The sequence below is a fragment of the Struthio camelus genome, chromosome 21, assembly GCF_040807025.1.
Source record: "Struthio camelus isolate bStrCam1 chromosome 21, bStrCam1.hap1, whole genome shotgun sequence".
Lineage (NCBI taxonomy): Eukaryota > Metazoa > Chordata > Aves > Struthioniformes > Struthionidae > Struthio > Struthio camelus.
This window is the reverse complement of record NC_090962.1, coordinates 13,730,678-13,745,085: the sequence shown is the minus strand read 5'-3', so window position 1 is coordinate 13,745,085 and position 14,408 is coordinate 13,730,678. Positions and strand designations below refer to the sequence as shown.

Genomic DNA, 14,408 nt, shown 5'->3' with positions numbered 1-14,408 from the left:
ATCTGGATAAGTATGATTTCAGTTCACGTTATTTTGTTATGAAATGGCAACAAAATAAAAGGAACGTGATTGGCCAAGAAAAGCTTCAAACCGTGTGAGCATTTTACTGAATAATGCAGGCCTTGACTTGTTTTAGTTATATAATAATCTAGGAGGAAGGAGTTTGAGCATTGCACAAAAAATTCATCTGTGCTTTTCAAGTGGCTAGAGATATCTGGCTTCAGTCAAGGTGAATCCGAGTGAATCCAAAATATTCAGATGTCCTGCTGTATCAGTACATCTTGTCAGATCATGTTCTCGATGAGTGATGCAGAAACAAACACAAAAACTTATGAATTATTTTTGATCTTACAATGTGCCTTGCATTTCATAGTATTTGGATTGCAGTGTTGTGCCAACTTGTTGTAAAATTATGAAGATATTTTTGTGAACCAGGATGTAACTGACCTGTAAAATTCAGTAATAACGGAAATGAGTATGAAAGGTTTCCCCAAGTGTGGCGAGAGCTCAACCTGAGAAATAAGGAGGTAATATAATTTAAAGTGTGATTCAAGGAAAATGGAGAGTTTAAAGTCAAAAACTGTACTTCTCTCTCTGATTCTAAGCAATATTTTCCCATCATGTATATATCACCTAATAAAGATCCTAATCAGTTCATAAAATAATAAAGCCAAATGGAAACATTTGCTTACTAAATACTTGCTGGCCAATATTCTTGTTGTACATCCTTTGTTTAAAATGGTTTTGCTTGGTAGAAACAGACCAGAAAAATGAATGGTTAGAGTAAATCCCCAGCCTGTGGCAAAGTGAAACAGTTAATGAGAAATAAGCATGCGAGGAGGCAGAGGTACCCTTGTGATGTGTAGTCGGTAGCCATGCCCGCTTCCTGGTTTGCATATAGAAAGTTGTACAGTGGGAGATTGGCATGCTGCTGCCTGTCTCCTCCACCTCCTCCCCCCATCAGCAGGGCTTTGTCTCTGTGACACGTTGCCCCTGGGGAGGAGGAATGAGACTGGCCTTGCATTGGCGGAGGGCAGCGTTTCCCAACCCGGCTGCATTGTTTGCCGGTATGGGAGGAAGAGCTGAGCAGGAGGAAGGGCTGCCGAGAGAGAAACATGCAGAGCAGCCATGCCAAGAGCCCAGAGACGTTTCAGCTGCTTGATTATAGAGGTGCTTTGATCTACAGTGAATAAAACGATAATGTTTAAATGATGAATTCCTTTTCTTTGTCTGAAAAGCTGGATTAGTGTAGCTTTGTTAGAACAATGATTATCTAGCAACTTTTTGAAAGGGCCACCAGATTTCTGTTTATAGGTTGGTGTTACAATCACGCGCTAGTCGAGGGGCTCGGTGACATAATAGCTCTTGTACATCATTGTCTTCTCTGATTCTGGCTGAACTATAAACTCCTCTGAAATACGGCCTTAGCCCTCTTCGTTACAAAATAGAACAGGGTTGTAGCTAATGATTAATCGGCATGAGTTGCACATGGGAAGAGGCATTAAAAAGCCTTGTTTTCATTAGGGTCTGTGGATTTAGAGCTCAGCAAATGTGTCTTTGTTTTCTGTTCAGTCTGCCAGTGATTGTGAAATACAGCCTTCTTGGAAAAGGCTGACGCATAGGTATAAAGATATGGATGAAGGTTTAGAGGAGCTGCTCTGCGAACGTTACCAAAGGTCACGGTGATGCTTCCTGTTGTCCTTTTGTCCCCTCTTCCCAGCCCTCTGGATCTGGACAAAGGTTGCCCCACGCAAAGTCGGCTGTTGCTCCTCAGAACCTGTTTGCCTCCATCTTGCTTTAACTTGTGATCTGCATAATGAAATGTAGTGTTGTTGCCGCTTCTCCTCCCCCAGCCCTCCAGAAAGTATCATTTTCTTGTAATGTATTATTCTGCTGCAGTAACCTGTCTTGTGATGCAGCACTGCAGATCTCCCCTCCTCTCCCCCTTAGGATCAGATAGCGTGGAGCAATGCAGTTCTCCTCCCAGCAGCGCCTGCCAAGACGGGAGCAGCTCGGAGAGCCGCCAACGGGTGGGGCTGGGTTGGATCACTAGACAGATTAATCTTCACGGTGGGGGACTAAAGGATGTGTGTAATCATAGGACACAGACCACGTTGGGGCACGGAAAATGCAAACCTTCCTGTTTCAGCAGCTGTCCTTGAATGCTTACGCTCTCTCCTTCTCGGTTTTCCTTTTTTCCCCCTTCTGCTTGTGCTCCCTTTCTCCCCCCCACCCCACTTCCCCCGCTTTCAGCAAAGACGATTGTCACAGATTATCCTTGCGACTCGTCAAGGGTACAGAGCAGCAGACCAACACAGAGCATATATTTAAGTATCTGGAGAGTGGACGGATTAAAATGCACCATCTCCAGATCGGATGATTTAGGACTGTGGCTGTAGTAGAATACAGAAGTATAGTAGCCTCCCTCATCCATTTCTGATTTAAAAAAAAAAAGAAAAAAGAAAAAAAAAGGTGCATGGAAAATTACAGTTTTGTACCATGAGTATATCTTAGTCTCCTGACAATTAAGGGAAGTCTTTCTGACTTTCTGTAGAAGTCAGTGTGTATCAGACCATTTTCAAAATTTTGCTATGAAACTTTTGAAAGTCTGTAGTTGAAGATGCAGAGGATATATATGTAACTGTTTTCTGTTTGAAGCAAATGCAAATTACAATTTCCCATATTTTACAGCACTTCCCCCCCCTCCCCCCGGAAAAAAAAAAAAAACGAAGATGGCAAGTAAATGAGGGATCTGAGCGTGCTACTTTCAATACGAGATATGAGCTCTGGCTGAAAGAGTTGTGCTTTTGTCGGTTGACTGCTTTGGTACATAGAAAGCATATTATGTTGATGTTCTGTATTCCTGCACTTTCTGGGCAGCATTAGCTTGAATAGCTAAACATTTTAACACATTTCTAGACCTTCTACAGCAAAAGAAAAATAATTGAGGTCTGTTTGTAATGTGTCTTATAATAACGTGTACGTGTTATGATTTATCAATTAGGAAATAAAAGAATTACCAGAACAGTGAGTGGGAACAGTCTTTAAGAGAACTCATTTCTGATGTAACTGGCAGGCAGTCCTCCTTCATATTAAGTAGGCTATAGTGATTGCAGTCAGAAAGGTCAATTAGGATTTCAGATCTTCTGAGGAGTCTTAAGACAGTTAAGATTTTTTTACTGAAGACTGTAGACAAAAGCATAGACTAATGTTGCCAGAAACTGAATGTGTAAACAGGGAGCAAAAAGGAAGTACATGGTCTAACCAATCAGTTCTCTAACTACAGTATTTAGAAGAAAAACTCAGTGGAAGTGAAAGTTAAAGCACTCTATCCTTAGCTCATTATCCTTCCTTTTTTGCATCTTTAGAGAACCAGTACCAAAATATATGTTAATGGGACTTAGGGGATGCTAAGTAGTGTACCTAAATTATTTTTCATTATTATTTGTCACGTTTCTTCATGGCAGTCAATCTCATTTTATTCAAATAGACTCCTTTCTGTTTTCCTCCCCCCTTCTCCCTTTCCTGTTTCTTCTCTCTTACATGTGCCACCTGCAAATAGGCTGTGGTATACCTATGAGTAACAAAAGCAACAAACTGCTCTGGACGGCTTGCAAACAAGAATGCGTCCCATATGCCCCTTTGCCTTTTTATATCTATCAAGGAGGGTTTTTTGCCTGTGTTTGTGCACATACTCCTTAATGAATACTGTGCCATATTTGGCAAAGTATAAAATAGAGAAAAATGAAATCTAAGTCCAAAGCAGATCATATATAAAGTATAGTAGGTCAAATTGGAATGAGAAGCCTGCAGTCAGTGAGGCAGTGTTTCAGATTGTATTTAAGAATTAGTCATACAATAACAATGATGACATTTTAAGGTATGTTAAAAGTCCTGCATAAAACAGTGTCCGGTGCAGGTTCTGAAATAATTTACTTCTCTCAACGCAATTGCAATTCTCATACGCAATTGTATGAGCCTCTGTCCTGTCTGTATAGCTGAAAACAGCATTTCTTGCTTAAGGTGGTTGAAACCTGTTCAGCATTGTGCTACCTTTGTGAATCAACAGAAAATGTTTTGTAAAGATTCTTTATGTAGTTGATGAATATTTCTTGCTTTTTCATTCGTATATTCCTTTCTGCTTTGTCAGTACATTCCAAAATAAGCTTTTTGCCTTTTTAATTTTTTGTCTTGGATTAACAACTGGAGTTACTGCCCGTCCTTGTTTTTTCTAAACCTCCTGGTTGAGAGAAATGACTAAAATGCAATCTCCGGTTCTAGGCTGTTTTGAAAGGTTGCTGAATTGATGCTTTCCATTTGTTCTTTTTTTGTATCAGTTTATAAGGCCATTCAAAAACATTTCTACATAGTGTTTTCTCATGTGCGTAAACGTATTTGTTGTTCGTTGTTTGTATTTTTTTGCGTGGACGTTTGCTCGTCCATAAGTGACTCTTACTTAACTTCATAACATACATTAAGTAGGGCGGTGTCACGTTCCTGTAAGTTTTCCTCAAAGTGACTATTGTGTGGCTTGTTCCATATTGGGGAGTTTAAAGTTGAACTCCAGAAGCACTCCTGGAGCGTGAGCTACAAATGTACCTTTAGACTGAAGTGTACTGTGAGGTGATTGTAAATAAATGGGTTTGAGATCAGAAGTCAGTATTAGAATGAAGACTATTGTTTTAGTGCTGAATGGATTAAATATAGATCAGAGTAGTAGAATTGCTGTGTCAAGGTCATTTTTTCTTAAGAAAATCGTCGGGATGTCTTTATTTTTACTTGTTGTGACACAGTTTTGTTTTAATTATGTCTTGCTTGTCAGATTAAAAATTAGAGATGCTGTTCTAATTGCAAATACCTTTCTAGTTCTTCAGCTGCTGTTGCTCTGTTATTATAAAAGAGATCTCATGGTAGGCTTTTGTAAACATTTCTGGAAAGTGCAAATGGCTTTTTTCCTCTTGAAAGTGCCTCCCCCAAATTCTGCTGTGTTTTGAGACAAATTTTCTTAACATTTAGGAAGAACAAATGGTTTGAAACTGGCGTTGATTTTTCACAAGGCAATGTTATTAAATACGGTCTTTTTCTACTGTCATTAATATATTTGTTTGCTTTGCTTTTTTCCAGATATGGACGTGTGGAAAGTGTCAAAATACTCCCTAAAAGGGGGTCAGAAGGTGGAGTGGCAGCGTTTGTGGATTTTGTGGACATCAAAAGCGCGCAGAAGGCACACAACTCTGTCAACAAAATGGGAGATAGAGACCTACGGACGGATTATAATGAACCAGGAACCATTCCCAGTGCTGCTCGGGGATTGGATGATACAGTTTCCATAGCATCTCGTAGTAGAGAGGTTTCTGGGTTCAGAGGAGGTGGTGGGGGGCCCACTTACGGCCCCCCACCATCACTTCATGCACGGGAAGGACGTTATGAGCGGAGACTTGATGGGTAAGTTCCAAGGTTTCTCTAGGCAGGTATTTTGTATTTGATATGGTGAGAAACACAAACTCGTATATAGGGCCCCCAGATGGATTTAAAATTTTGGGAATTATCTATGTTTCCTATTTTGGGTTGGAAACGGAAGTGATTTCTATCCCAGTGGCTGGTACCTTGTGGATCCATAGAGGATGTTTTCTGCAGCTGGTTGGATATCTACACTTGAAATAAGGTGGCTTTAAGATGGAAGATTTCTTTGGCCAGCATCGATATTGGAGTTACTCCTTTCTAGAAGTAATGATTCCATTTCTTGGATAATATTAAGGCCTTATTCGGATGTATCCCTGCTGCCAGATGGAGCTATATTGCTACAACATGTGTTGAAGTTCTGTATGGAGTATCTTCGGAATACTAGAACCTAAAATGCTGTGAAAGCTTGATGCCTAGTTCTCACTATACGCAGTTTATATGTTAATTGGATTGTCACCAAAAATTTCTAGTAGACTGTAATGATGCGGTCCTTTGGATCTACAGACAACGTTTAGCCATGGAAATACGCTTGGATGGAGAAGACTGAAGGCAGCTTTTGATGTTTCCATTTTGGATCTACATCATTTCCAAGTTATTGGGATTATTCTTTCTGATGGTATTGGCAAAAAGAGATGATGGACATGACTAAATTTTGGAAATTATAGTTTTTTTTTAAATGCTGGGATAAGAACTACTGCCTTGAATTTACTGGATGGTATACAGTCAAGACGTCAGTAGCCATGGGGAGTGGATTACTATCTAGCCTCTTAAAAAGCTCTTTGCTACTCCGCATTAAAGGTACTTTAGTTTTAAGGACGTGGTGCTAATAATCAGTTTGTGGATACATCAATCAAAAATGACTGGGCTGGATGGTTACAAAGGCGGATTAGAGGATGCCTGCTGGCTAGCAATGATGAAATCCCTCATGCATTGGGTGAACTTCTACCAGCTGCTTGATTCAGACATAGGGCTGGAAATTAATATAATGGATCTATTTAAGTGCCTACTGTCTCAAGAAAGAAGTCTGGGGGTTTCAGATTTATGGTTTCAGTCTGGGACTACTTGCTTCCAGTGGAATTTTTTTTGTCTTGTCACTAAGATTTTTTTTTCTTGTTGGTTCATCTAAAATATCATTTGACACCCTTGCCCATTAAGAACGTGGATTACCCCTATAAGAGGGGCCAAAATTGGGGAAGTTATGTTCACAATTCTCTCCCTAGATTTAATTGGGAATATAGGTCGTGTTTCCACACTTGGAAAAGGTTGGTATGTCCTGCCCTGTGTATATTAGCCCCTCTCCTAACCCAAGTCAACCCCTTTCTTTCCACTAACTCCAGTAGTACTTAGTACTAATAGATAAATCAAAAAAGCACTGTAGCCATTAGATTTTCAGCTCTGCTAGCTCCTCTGTCTGTCTTCTGTGTCCAAGGACTTTGTTCTTTTATGTCAGCTATAGCAGTAACCCTCTAGAAAATACTGCTTTCTCCCTTACCTCATTAAATCAGCTTTCACTGATTAACACTTTATAGGATGCTAAATGCAATCATTTATAAAATTGTTGATCTTGTTCCTTCGGGGGGTGGGGGGAGAGACACATCTCTGTGCTAGAGCCTTAAATACCTTTAAAATGCTATTGTTGCAAGCAACAGATAATAAAAATAGAAGGGCAACGATGAATTTTAAGCAGGCACTTATGTTACTGGAATTTTCTGTTGCACTGGTTAGGTTGTTTTTTCTATACGATTTGGGAGAAAAATGCAGGCAAGACATGAGTTAGCTCTGTATAAAGCTTGAAAATGAGCTATAGTTTAACAGCAGAGGGTTATATTTAGACGATTAAGGATCTAGTGATTCATTGGAGAAGGAACTGAAGGCATTTCCTGAGATATTAATCAAAAAAGATTGAAGTCCAGTTCTCAGTTTATAAAAGATATCTAAAATATTTCTACCATTTTAAAAAGAAGACAGACTTGTGATGCAGGAGAAGAGGAGGAACTATAGAGTAGAATTAGGTTATTAGGATTCAGGGGACTGAAGTGACTAATAATTGATTCTGAAGGAAATATCTGAGAAGGCTGAGGAAAAGGTTGAAATGTCCTTCATATGACGGATAATTAATTTTTAAATTAACTTTGGGTACCCTGACATATTTAGAATTCTGCAAGTATTTTTTAAATGTTGAGAGTATCATTTCTGATCTTCCATTTCGCAGATGTAACTTAGACATACCATCCTGGTACTTGTCTAAATTAGAATACTAAACTATTTGTAATGTTCTTTTAACTTCACCTGTCAGTTTTACTATATCTTTATTTAAAAGATCACACTAACATTCTTAGAACATAGAACTTTCCTTAATTGACATACAACATGTTTTAAATACTAGAGCAAAATGGCTCTTAGCTACTTTAAACTAGTGTGCTTATAAGCATAGAAAAGATACAAATTTATAATTGCAGTAACAATAACAGTCTCAACAAATCTATTGAGAAGTTAATTTGTACCCTTTGTGTAGGGTTTTAATATCTTTTTGGGGCCTGCATCCTTTTTGGTAGTTATAAATACTTGCAATTTAAGTCTTCTGACGTTAGTAATCAAGAGGTTCCTTTGGGTATGCAGCTTTCCCAAGATTTGAGTGTAGCAGTCTTGATAAAAGCAAAATTATGCTTTTATGTAAGAGGATGAAATACTTTAAAACAGCAGCACCAAGAAACCCCTTAATTTTCTGGGCTTCTGTGTGGGTAATACTGCCCCTTTTGAAAGCAGCTTCTTACCTCTGGGTCATGCTTTGCACTGAGGCTTTCATGGCTATAGCCCAATTTGTGATGCCATTTTTTGCAGAAGGAAATTATAAGATGTGCAGTAATTATCAAATTCAAGAAAAAAAAACTGAAAAACAAGTAAAAATGGAGAAAAATGTAATTGTTTTGTTCAAAAATATGTTTTGTCTACTGAATTTAAAAGAAAGTGGGAAAAAAAAACCCAAACCCCTTAAATTAGGATTCTGCCCTGGAAAACGATATATTTTCCTGTGCAGGCAAAATGCTGGTCATGAAAGCCCCAATATGTGATTAAAACAAAATGATTGCTCAGCTTTATTTTATATGAATATAACTTTGGAGTCGAGTAAAATGTTTTAAGTTTGTCAGTGTTTGCTTGATAGGTTATTGCTGTTTAGTGGAGAACCAGTTGCAAAAATAAACTCAGTACTGAAGTGAATGTTTGCATGATTTGCTTTTAGTTTTGCTTGCCCCTTTCTGATTGATTAAATATTTTTCCCCCCTCCTAAATGCAGGGCTTCAGATAACAGGGAGCGTGCTTATGAACATAGTGCCTATGGACACCATGAACGGGGGACGGGAGGATTTGATCGGACAAGACATTACGATCAGGATTACTATAGAGATCCTCGAGAACGGACTTTACAACACGGGCTCTATTATACTTCTCGGAGTCGAAGTCCAAACCGTTTTGATGCTCACGACCCCCGTTACGAACCTAGGGCCCGGGAGCAGTTTACATTGCCCAGTGTGGTACACAGGGATATCTACAGGGATGATATTACACGGGAGGTACGAGGCAGAAGGCCAGAACGGAATTACCAGCACAGCAGGAGTCGGTCACCGCATTCGTCCCAGTCTAGGACCCAGTCTCCTCAGAGGCTGGCTAGCCAAGCGTCTAGACCCACGCGGTCCCCTAGCGGCAGCGGTTCTAGGAGTAGATCTTCGAGTAGCGATTCAATCAGCAGCAGCAGTAGTACCAGCAGCGACAGGTAGGTCACTTTTGGTTGTGACAGACGCGTTGTTGCCTGACTCAAAGCAATGATCGCGAAGGTAAATCATCGCACTGGGGCGTTGGTTTCGTTGTCCGGACAGCAGTTGTTCCGAGTTGGAATGAGGAACTGCAGCCAGCTCTGTCAAAATAAAAGGCGTTTTTGTGGCAAAGCGTTATTCATTGATGTAGAAATAAACCAGCGTGAAATGCAAGAAGATTTAACTTGGCACAAAACAAATCCAAGGGGAATGTTGTTGCCATTGTTAATTATTTTCCATGGTGGATACGTGCAGCATCTATAAGATGGTAGCTAAAAAAAAAAAAAAAGGGGGATGTACTAATACAAGACTTTGCTACAACCCTGGCTACTGCCTCCATGCTAGGTTGGGGAATGGGCTGATTATAGTTTATTTGTTGAAATTATGGCATATGCAAAGTATTAAGGTTCAACTGCTTTTTATAGGATGCGTTTTTAAATACTTTGGGAAATGAGTATTTAATCTCCAGTTTCCCTTAATTCTGTATCACCACTAGCATTTAAGAGACTGGCATGTTGTTTCCCTTGTTTTTTTTCCTGTTTCCTTGCAGCAAAAATTCTAGACTTGGAAGAATAATTTGTAAAAATCTGAATATGCATTTCCTAGTGATGTGCCCATGTCTTTAGTTCTATACTAGCTGCAGTATATCTGTTATTTTTGTGTTAGTTTATAAGCTACATATGGGAAAAAAAAAAAAAAGACTACTAGGTCTCACCAGGCAGTGGACGACTTTAGCGATTGGAAAATTCTTGTCAAGCGTCTACTCAGATGTTTAGTTTTTTAATGGTAAATCTGCCCTGAGAGTGGAGACCAAGAAGTTATCACTATGCCTGCAGATGTTTTATGCTCTATTTGGTGAAGAGCTCTGTTCTTAAGAAAGATTTCTAGAGTTGAAAACATTTCCTTTGCATACCAGTTCTTTTCCAAAACTGTTCTTCAAAGTAAGTAGGTATATCACTATAATAAATACTTAGTGTTTGATTATCACTTGGAATGGAATTTTAACACTGGTAACTCTCTAATCCAAATAATTATTCTCATAAAATCTTAACTGCTTGAACTTGGACCACAAGGGCTGGTTTGGTTGACATTGAAGGGAGTGTCCGGAAGTGAAGGCAGGGAAACAAGTTTCTTCTCTCTCTTTTTCTTCCCAGATGTATAAAGAACTTTGAAAGGATTTCCTTCCTTCTTTTAATTCCCGTTTTCTCCTCCTGGATTTAGAAATCCAGGTTCTTTGTTGTTTGGAGAGCTGATGAAAAGATGGACACCTCTAGAGAGTTTGAGAGGACTTAGACTGCTTTAAATACTAGTTTGTTTATTTCTCACACCTCTTTTTCAGTGAGACCTTAACAGATAAAGACAACTTGTTGTCAAAGATTTTACTTTTTCACACATACTAAAGCTTAAAAATTGCTGAGATGTCCTGAGGTCTCCAAGAAAAGTAGAGAAGATGAAACGTAAGACAGCCTGGTTACATTAAAGGTTTTAAAAAGCTCAACCAAGAAAAAGTCGTCTCTCTTCTGATGCTTCTCTGCTCATTGCAAAAATAGGACAGAAGGAAGCCCGGGAAACTTGTAATATTTTTTAAAATGTCATTCTTGGGATGTCAAGGTGGGATGAAATACTGTTTTGAAATTTACAGGACTAAATATTATGCTGCTGGAACAAAGTTTAAGATTTAATCAGAAGATAAGCAATGTATGCTACGCTTTTAGTATCTAATTTTCTTGGCAATTTCTAGTTCTTGTAATGGAAAATTAGATGATACTCTAGAAGGAATAGGGAAATAAACATTTTTTTTCTTATTAATACAGTAAATTCAAATTCAATAGAGCAAGTAATAGAATCTGGTGGATAATATCTTTAATTTTGAAGGATCAGAAAGGAGTTTTACCTGTTCATAAGCTATGGGTTAGACTGTAATAAGCATTTAACCATATCTTTACCTTGTAAAATAAAATTTTGCCTGGCCTTAGAGTGTTCTAAAATACAAGTGGACTTTTTTGTTTGTTTTTTAACGCACTTTGAATTCAGTAATATAAATACGTAAAGCCCATAATTACTTGTTTAGTAAATTCTGAACATTCAAAGTGGAAGCTTCATATGTGTATATATAAATACATGTATGAGAACTTTGTATTTAGTTCTTAATTTATGCATCTATTTAACCTGCCGTGATAGTAAAACCTACAATTTAGTAGCTATGCAGCACTCATAGTAACGTACGTAGATGTTATCTGAGGTAAAGCACGTTTCTCACTTGGCTTAAGTTGCAGTTCTGATTTGAGGAAGGGGGGTGTGTGTTTTGTTTCTGTGTTTTACAGCACCTTCTTGCTGAATAGACCTCTCCGTACAATTCATTTTTTATTGTGTAAACTAGAGGAGCAGGAGGGCTCAGGGACAAGTTGTTGCAAGGTAACAGCGATAGCTCACAAACATCCTCTTACCCTGTGTAAATGAGGCTAATGCGCTCCTTTTTCAAGGAGGTACCTCACGCTGGCTGGTATTGGTGTACAAAGCGGCAGTTGGTGTGCGGGAAGTTTTCGCGTACCCAGACTAGGCAGAAATTTGTTTGTATGGCCATACCCTGGACTGTTGTATATTCTGGTTGTGTCATCATTGGAATCATTTACCAATTCTGTATCTGTTTTTCATTTCTTGAATGGTATTTATCTGGAATAACTAACGCCCGAATTTGTGCTGCAGAATCTTTATTGTTGGTGATAGGTGGCTTTGGAGAAGTTGTCTGTGTGGCACCATCCCTTAGGTGCTGTGAAACAATGAGCGGGAAGGTAGTAAATGAAAAAAGTTCAGCTTTTATTCTTTGTGTCGTGGCTTTCAAAGAGCCGTGAAAACTAGATGTGACTTTCATTAAATGGAGATGATTTTTCTGGACAATAATGTGAGGAAAGATGCTCTGCAGATTGTTTTAGAAAATAAACAAAGCCTTTATTTTATAAAGGTTTGTAGTTTGTCGCACCTGATCTCAGCTGGGCTTCATTTTAAATGTATATTCAGATGCCTTTTATAGGGGATTTGTAATGGGAACTGCAAAAGAGTAATTTAGAAGATAAGACCAAAAAGAACACAGTGAAAATAAACCGTATTCTCAGAAGTGGGGCTTTAAATCTTTTTTGATATGTGAACCACTTAAAAACCCCCCAAACTAAGGTAGGTGCAGGCCTTTCTAGAAATCTCAACTGCTTAGATTGTTGTGTAGTGTTATTTCTGTTGTCACCTTTTGCGGGCTCTTAGGAGTTGTCCACAGGGGTCAGATGTATCTAAAACCACCTGTGGGAGTCACTTTTTCAAATGTTGCAGCAAGATTAACCTGTATGGATTGGAGTACTGTAGTTTGCATTTTGGTGTTTTCTTACATGGGATTTCTCGTTGCCCATCCAGCTCATTATGTTACAGAAATGAAGGCTTGGGGGTTTTTGATCACCTTGAAGGAGAAAAAAATGGGAAACTGTATTTGTATTTACTCTTACTAGAAGCCTTAATTTTTACATTCTGTGGATTTGAACGTGCACCACAAATGGTATATTAGCAAACATATTTTTTGTACTGTATCATGGAAGAAATGGAATAAGCATGAAAACCATGTAATCCCATAGGAAGTAAAACAGATTTTGTTTGTGCCCTGCCCAACCTACTGAAAAGATATACCTCCCCCCCTTTTTTTTTTCTCGTAGGAATTGTTCTTTTCTAGGCTGCTTGTAGAGGTAGAACAGTGTTCCGTGCATTTTTTTTCAGTTTTGTAATGTCAAATGGCTTTACACATTTCTTACTGTTCCATGTGTTAGTGATTATTTTTAAAGCTTTGCTGCAGCAGTATATTGAATCACGTGGCATTGAGAGCAGTGGGACGTTTTGCTCTTAAAGTTGGACGTATGTTGAAGTACCTTGTTGAAATGGGATTGAAACTTCTTTACAAAATCCTGGCAAAGTATTTCATTTCCTATAGGTAGAAGGGCTTTATCGCCAGAATGTGAAAGTGTGGTTCTGCATGTGTGTGTGGGTGTAAGTTTACATACAAGTGACCTGAGATTTCCTTTTGCTTTTTTTTTTTTTTTTTAAAAGCATGCTTATTCAGTTGTCTGAAGTCTAGCATGTTGCAGGGTACTGATTTACCAGATAGCTGAATAAATAGCTGTAGTTTGTAATGAAAACTGTGGCTTTCTCTGATAAAATTATAAAAGGAAATTCAGCATAGATGCAAAGTAACTATTTGCATTGAGATTTAGGAGAATTTAGTAATTCTCGTAGCGCTGAATTAAAGCTATGGTAGAAATTGTACATATAGATGTGTAAAAAGGATTTTTTGGTAACTGTGACATACTGTTGTGCTTAAAGTTATAATCACAAATGGGCAGGGCTTTCATACAGTAATCAGAGAATGTTTTTTAATCATTTTAGATTTATCTGTGATTAAATTCTTTCTGGAGCAACAAATGAGTTACAGAAGAAAGGAATATGTACATGTCTCATTTATGTGCCTATATATTGACATAAACTGAAGAAAAATATTGCCAAGAGAATTTTAATCATGGGAAAAGCCGGTTCAAAGAAATCTTCCCGTTTATTTTATTTCATTGGGAGCTTTCTTAGTATCTTAAATGAAATGAAAGTAGAAAATAATGATTTTAGTTTCATTACATAATGCAGACCTTTTGCTAACATTGTCTTCATCTCCTCTTTTCCGCTTAGTTTGTCTGCCAGCGAGTGATGAATCACTGACTTAAAATGGGATTTAGGGTTTTTGAGTGGGTTGAGAGATGCCTGTGCTGGGGACAGTTAAAAAATAATGAAGAATTAGGTTAAATGCAGCTTTTTAGTCCTGTGAGGTAGTCTTTGTTAACATTAAATAATCCCATATACATTTTGCACTGAAAATGCCATGTAAGAGTTCACCTGAATATTTTGAATTTCTCTTTCTACAGGACAAAGGCTACCCGTCTTTAATGTTGAGCATGTTCCTATTCGTATGGGAAAATGAACTGGGCTAGGGAAAAATTGCAGAGAGTAGGAAGCCTCCTTTTCACTTACTATGAGGGCAATAGTAAATCCTGGTAAGAGTCAGGTGAAACATCTAATCTTTACCTTTTGTTCACATAAAGCCTTGTGCTGCTT

The 14,408-nt window shown here is 38.3% G+C and overlaps 1 protein-coding gene across 3 annotated transcripts in view; it reads left to right on the top strand.

Moving 5' to 3' along the window:
• Positions 1-14,408, top strand: part of SPEN (spen family transcriptional repressor) — a 73,013-nt gene that overhangs the window by 15,290 nt on the left and 43,315 nt on the right. For 2 of the 3 annotated variants that reach the window (XM_068916271.1, XM_068916272.1), the window contains exons 2-3: positions 5,125-5,445; positions 8,759-9,235. In XM_068916271.1, coding sequence (XP_068772372.1) covers positions 5,125-5,445; positions 8,759-9,235 — 798 coding nt within the window. The other variant, XM_068916274.1, reaches the window with a different exon arrangement.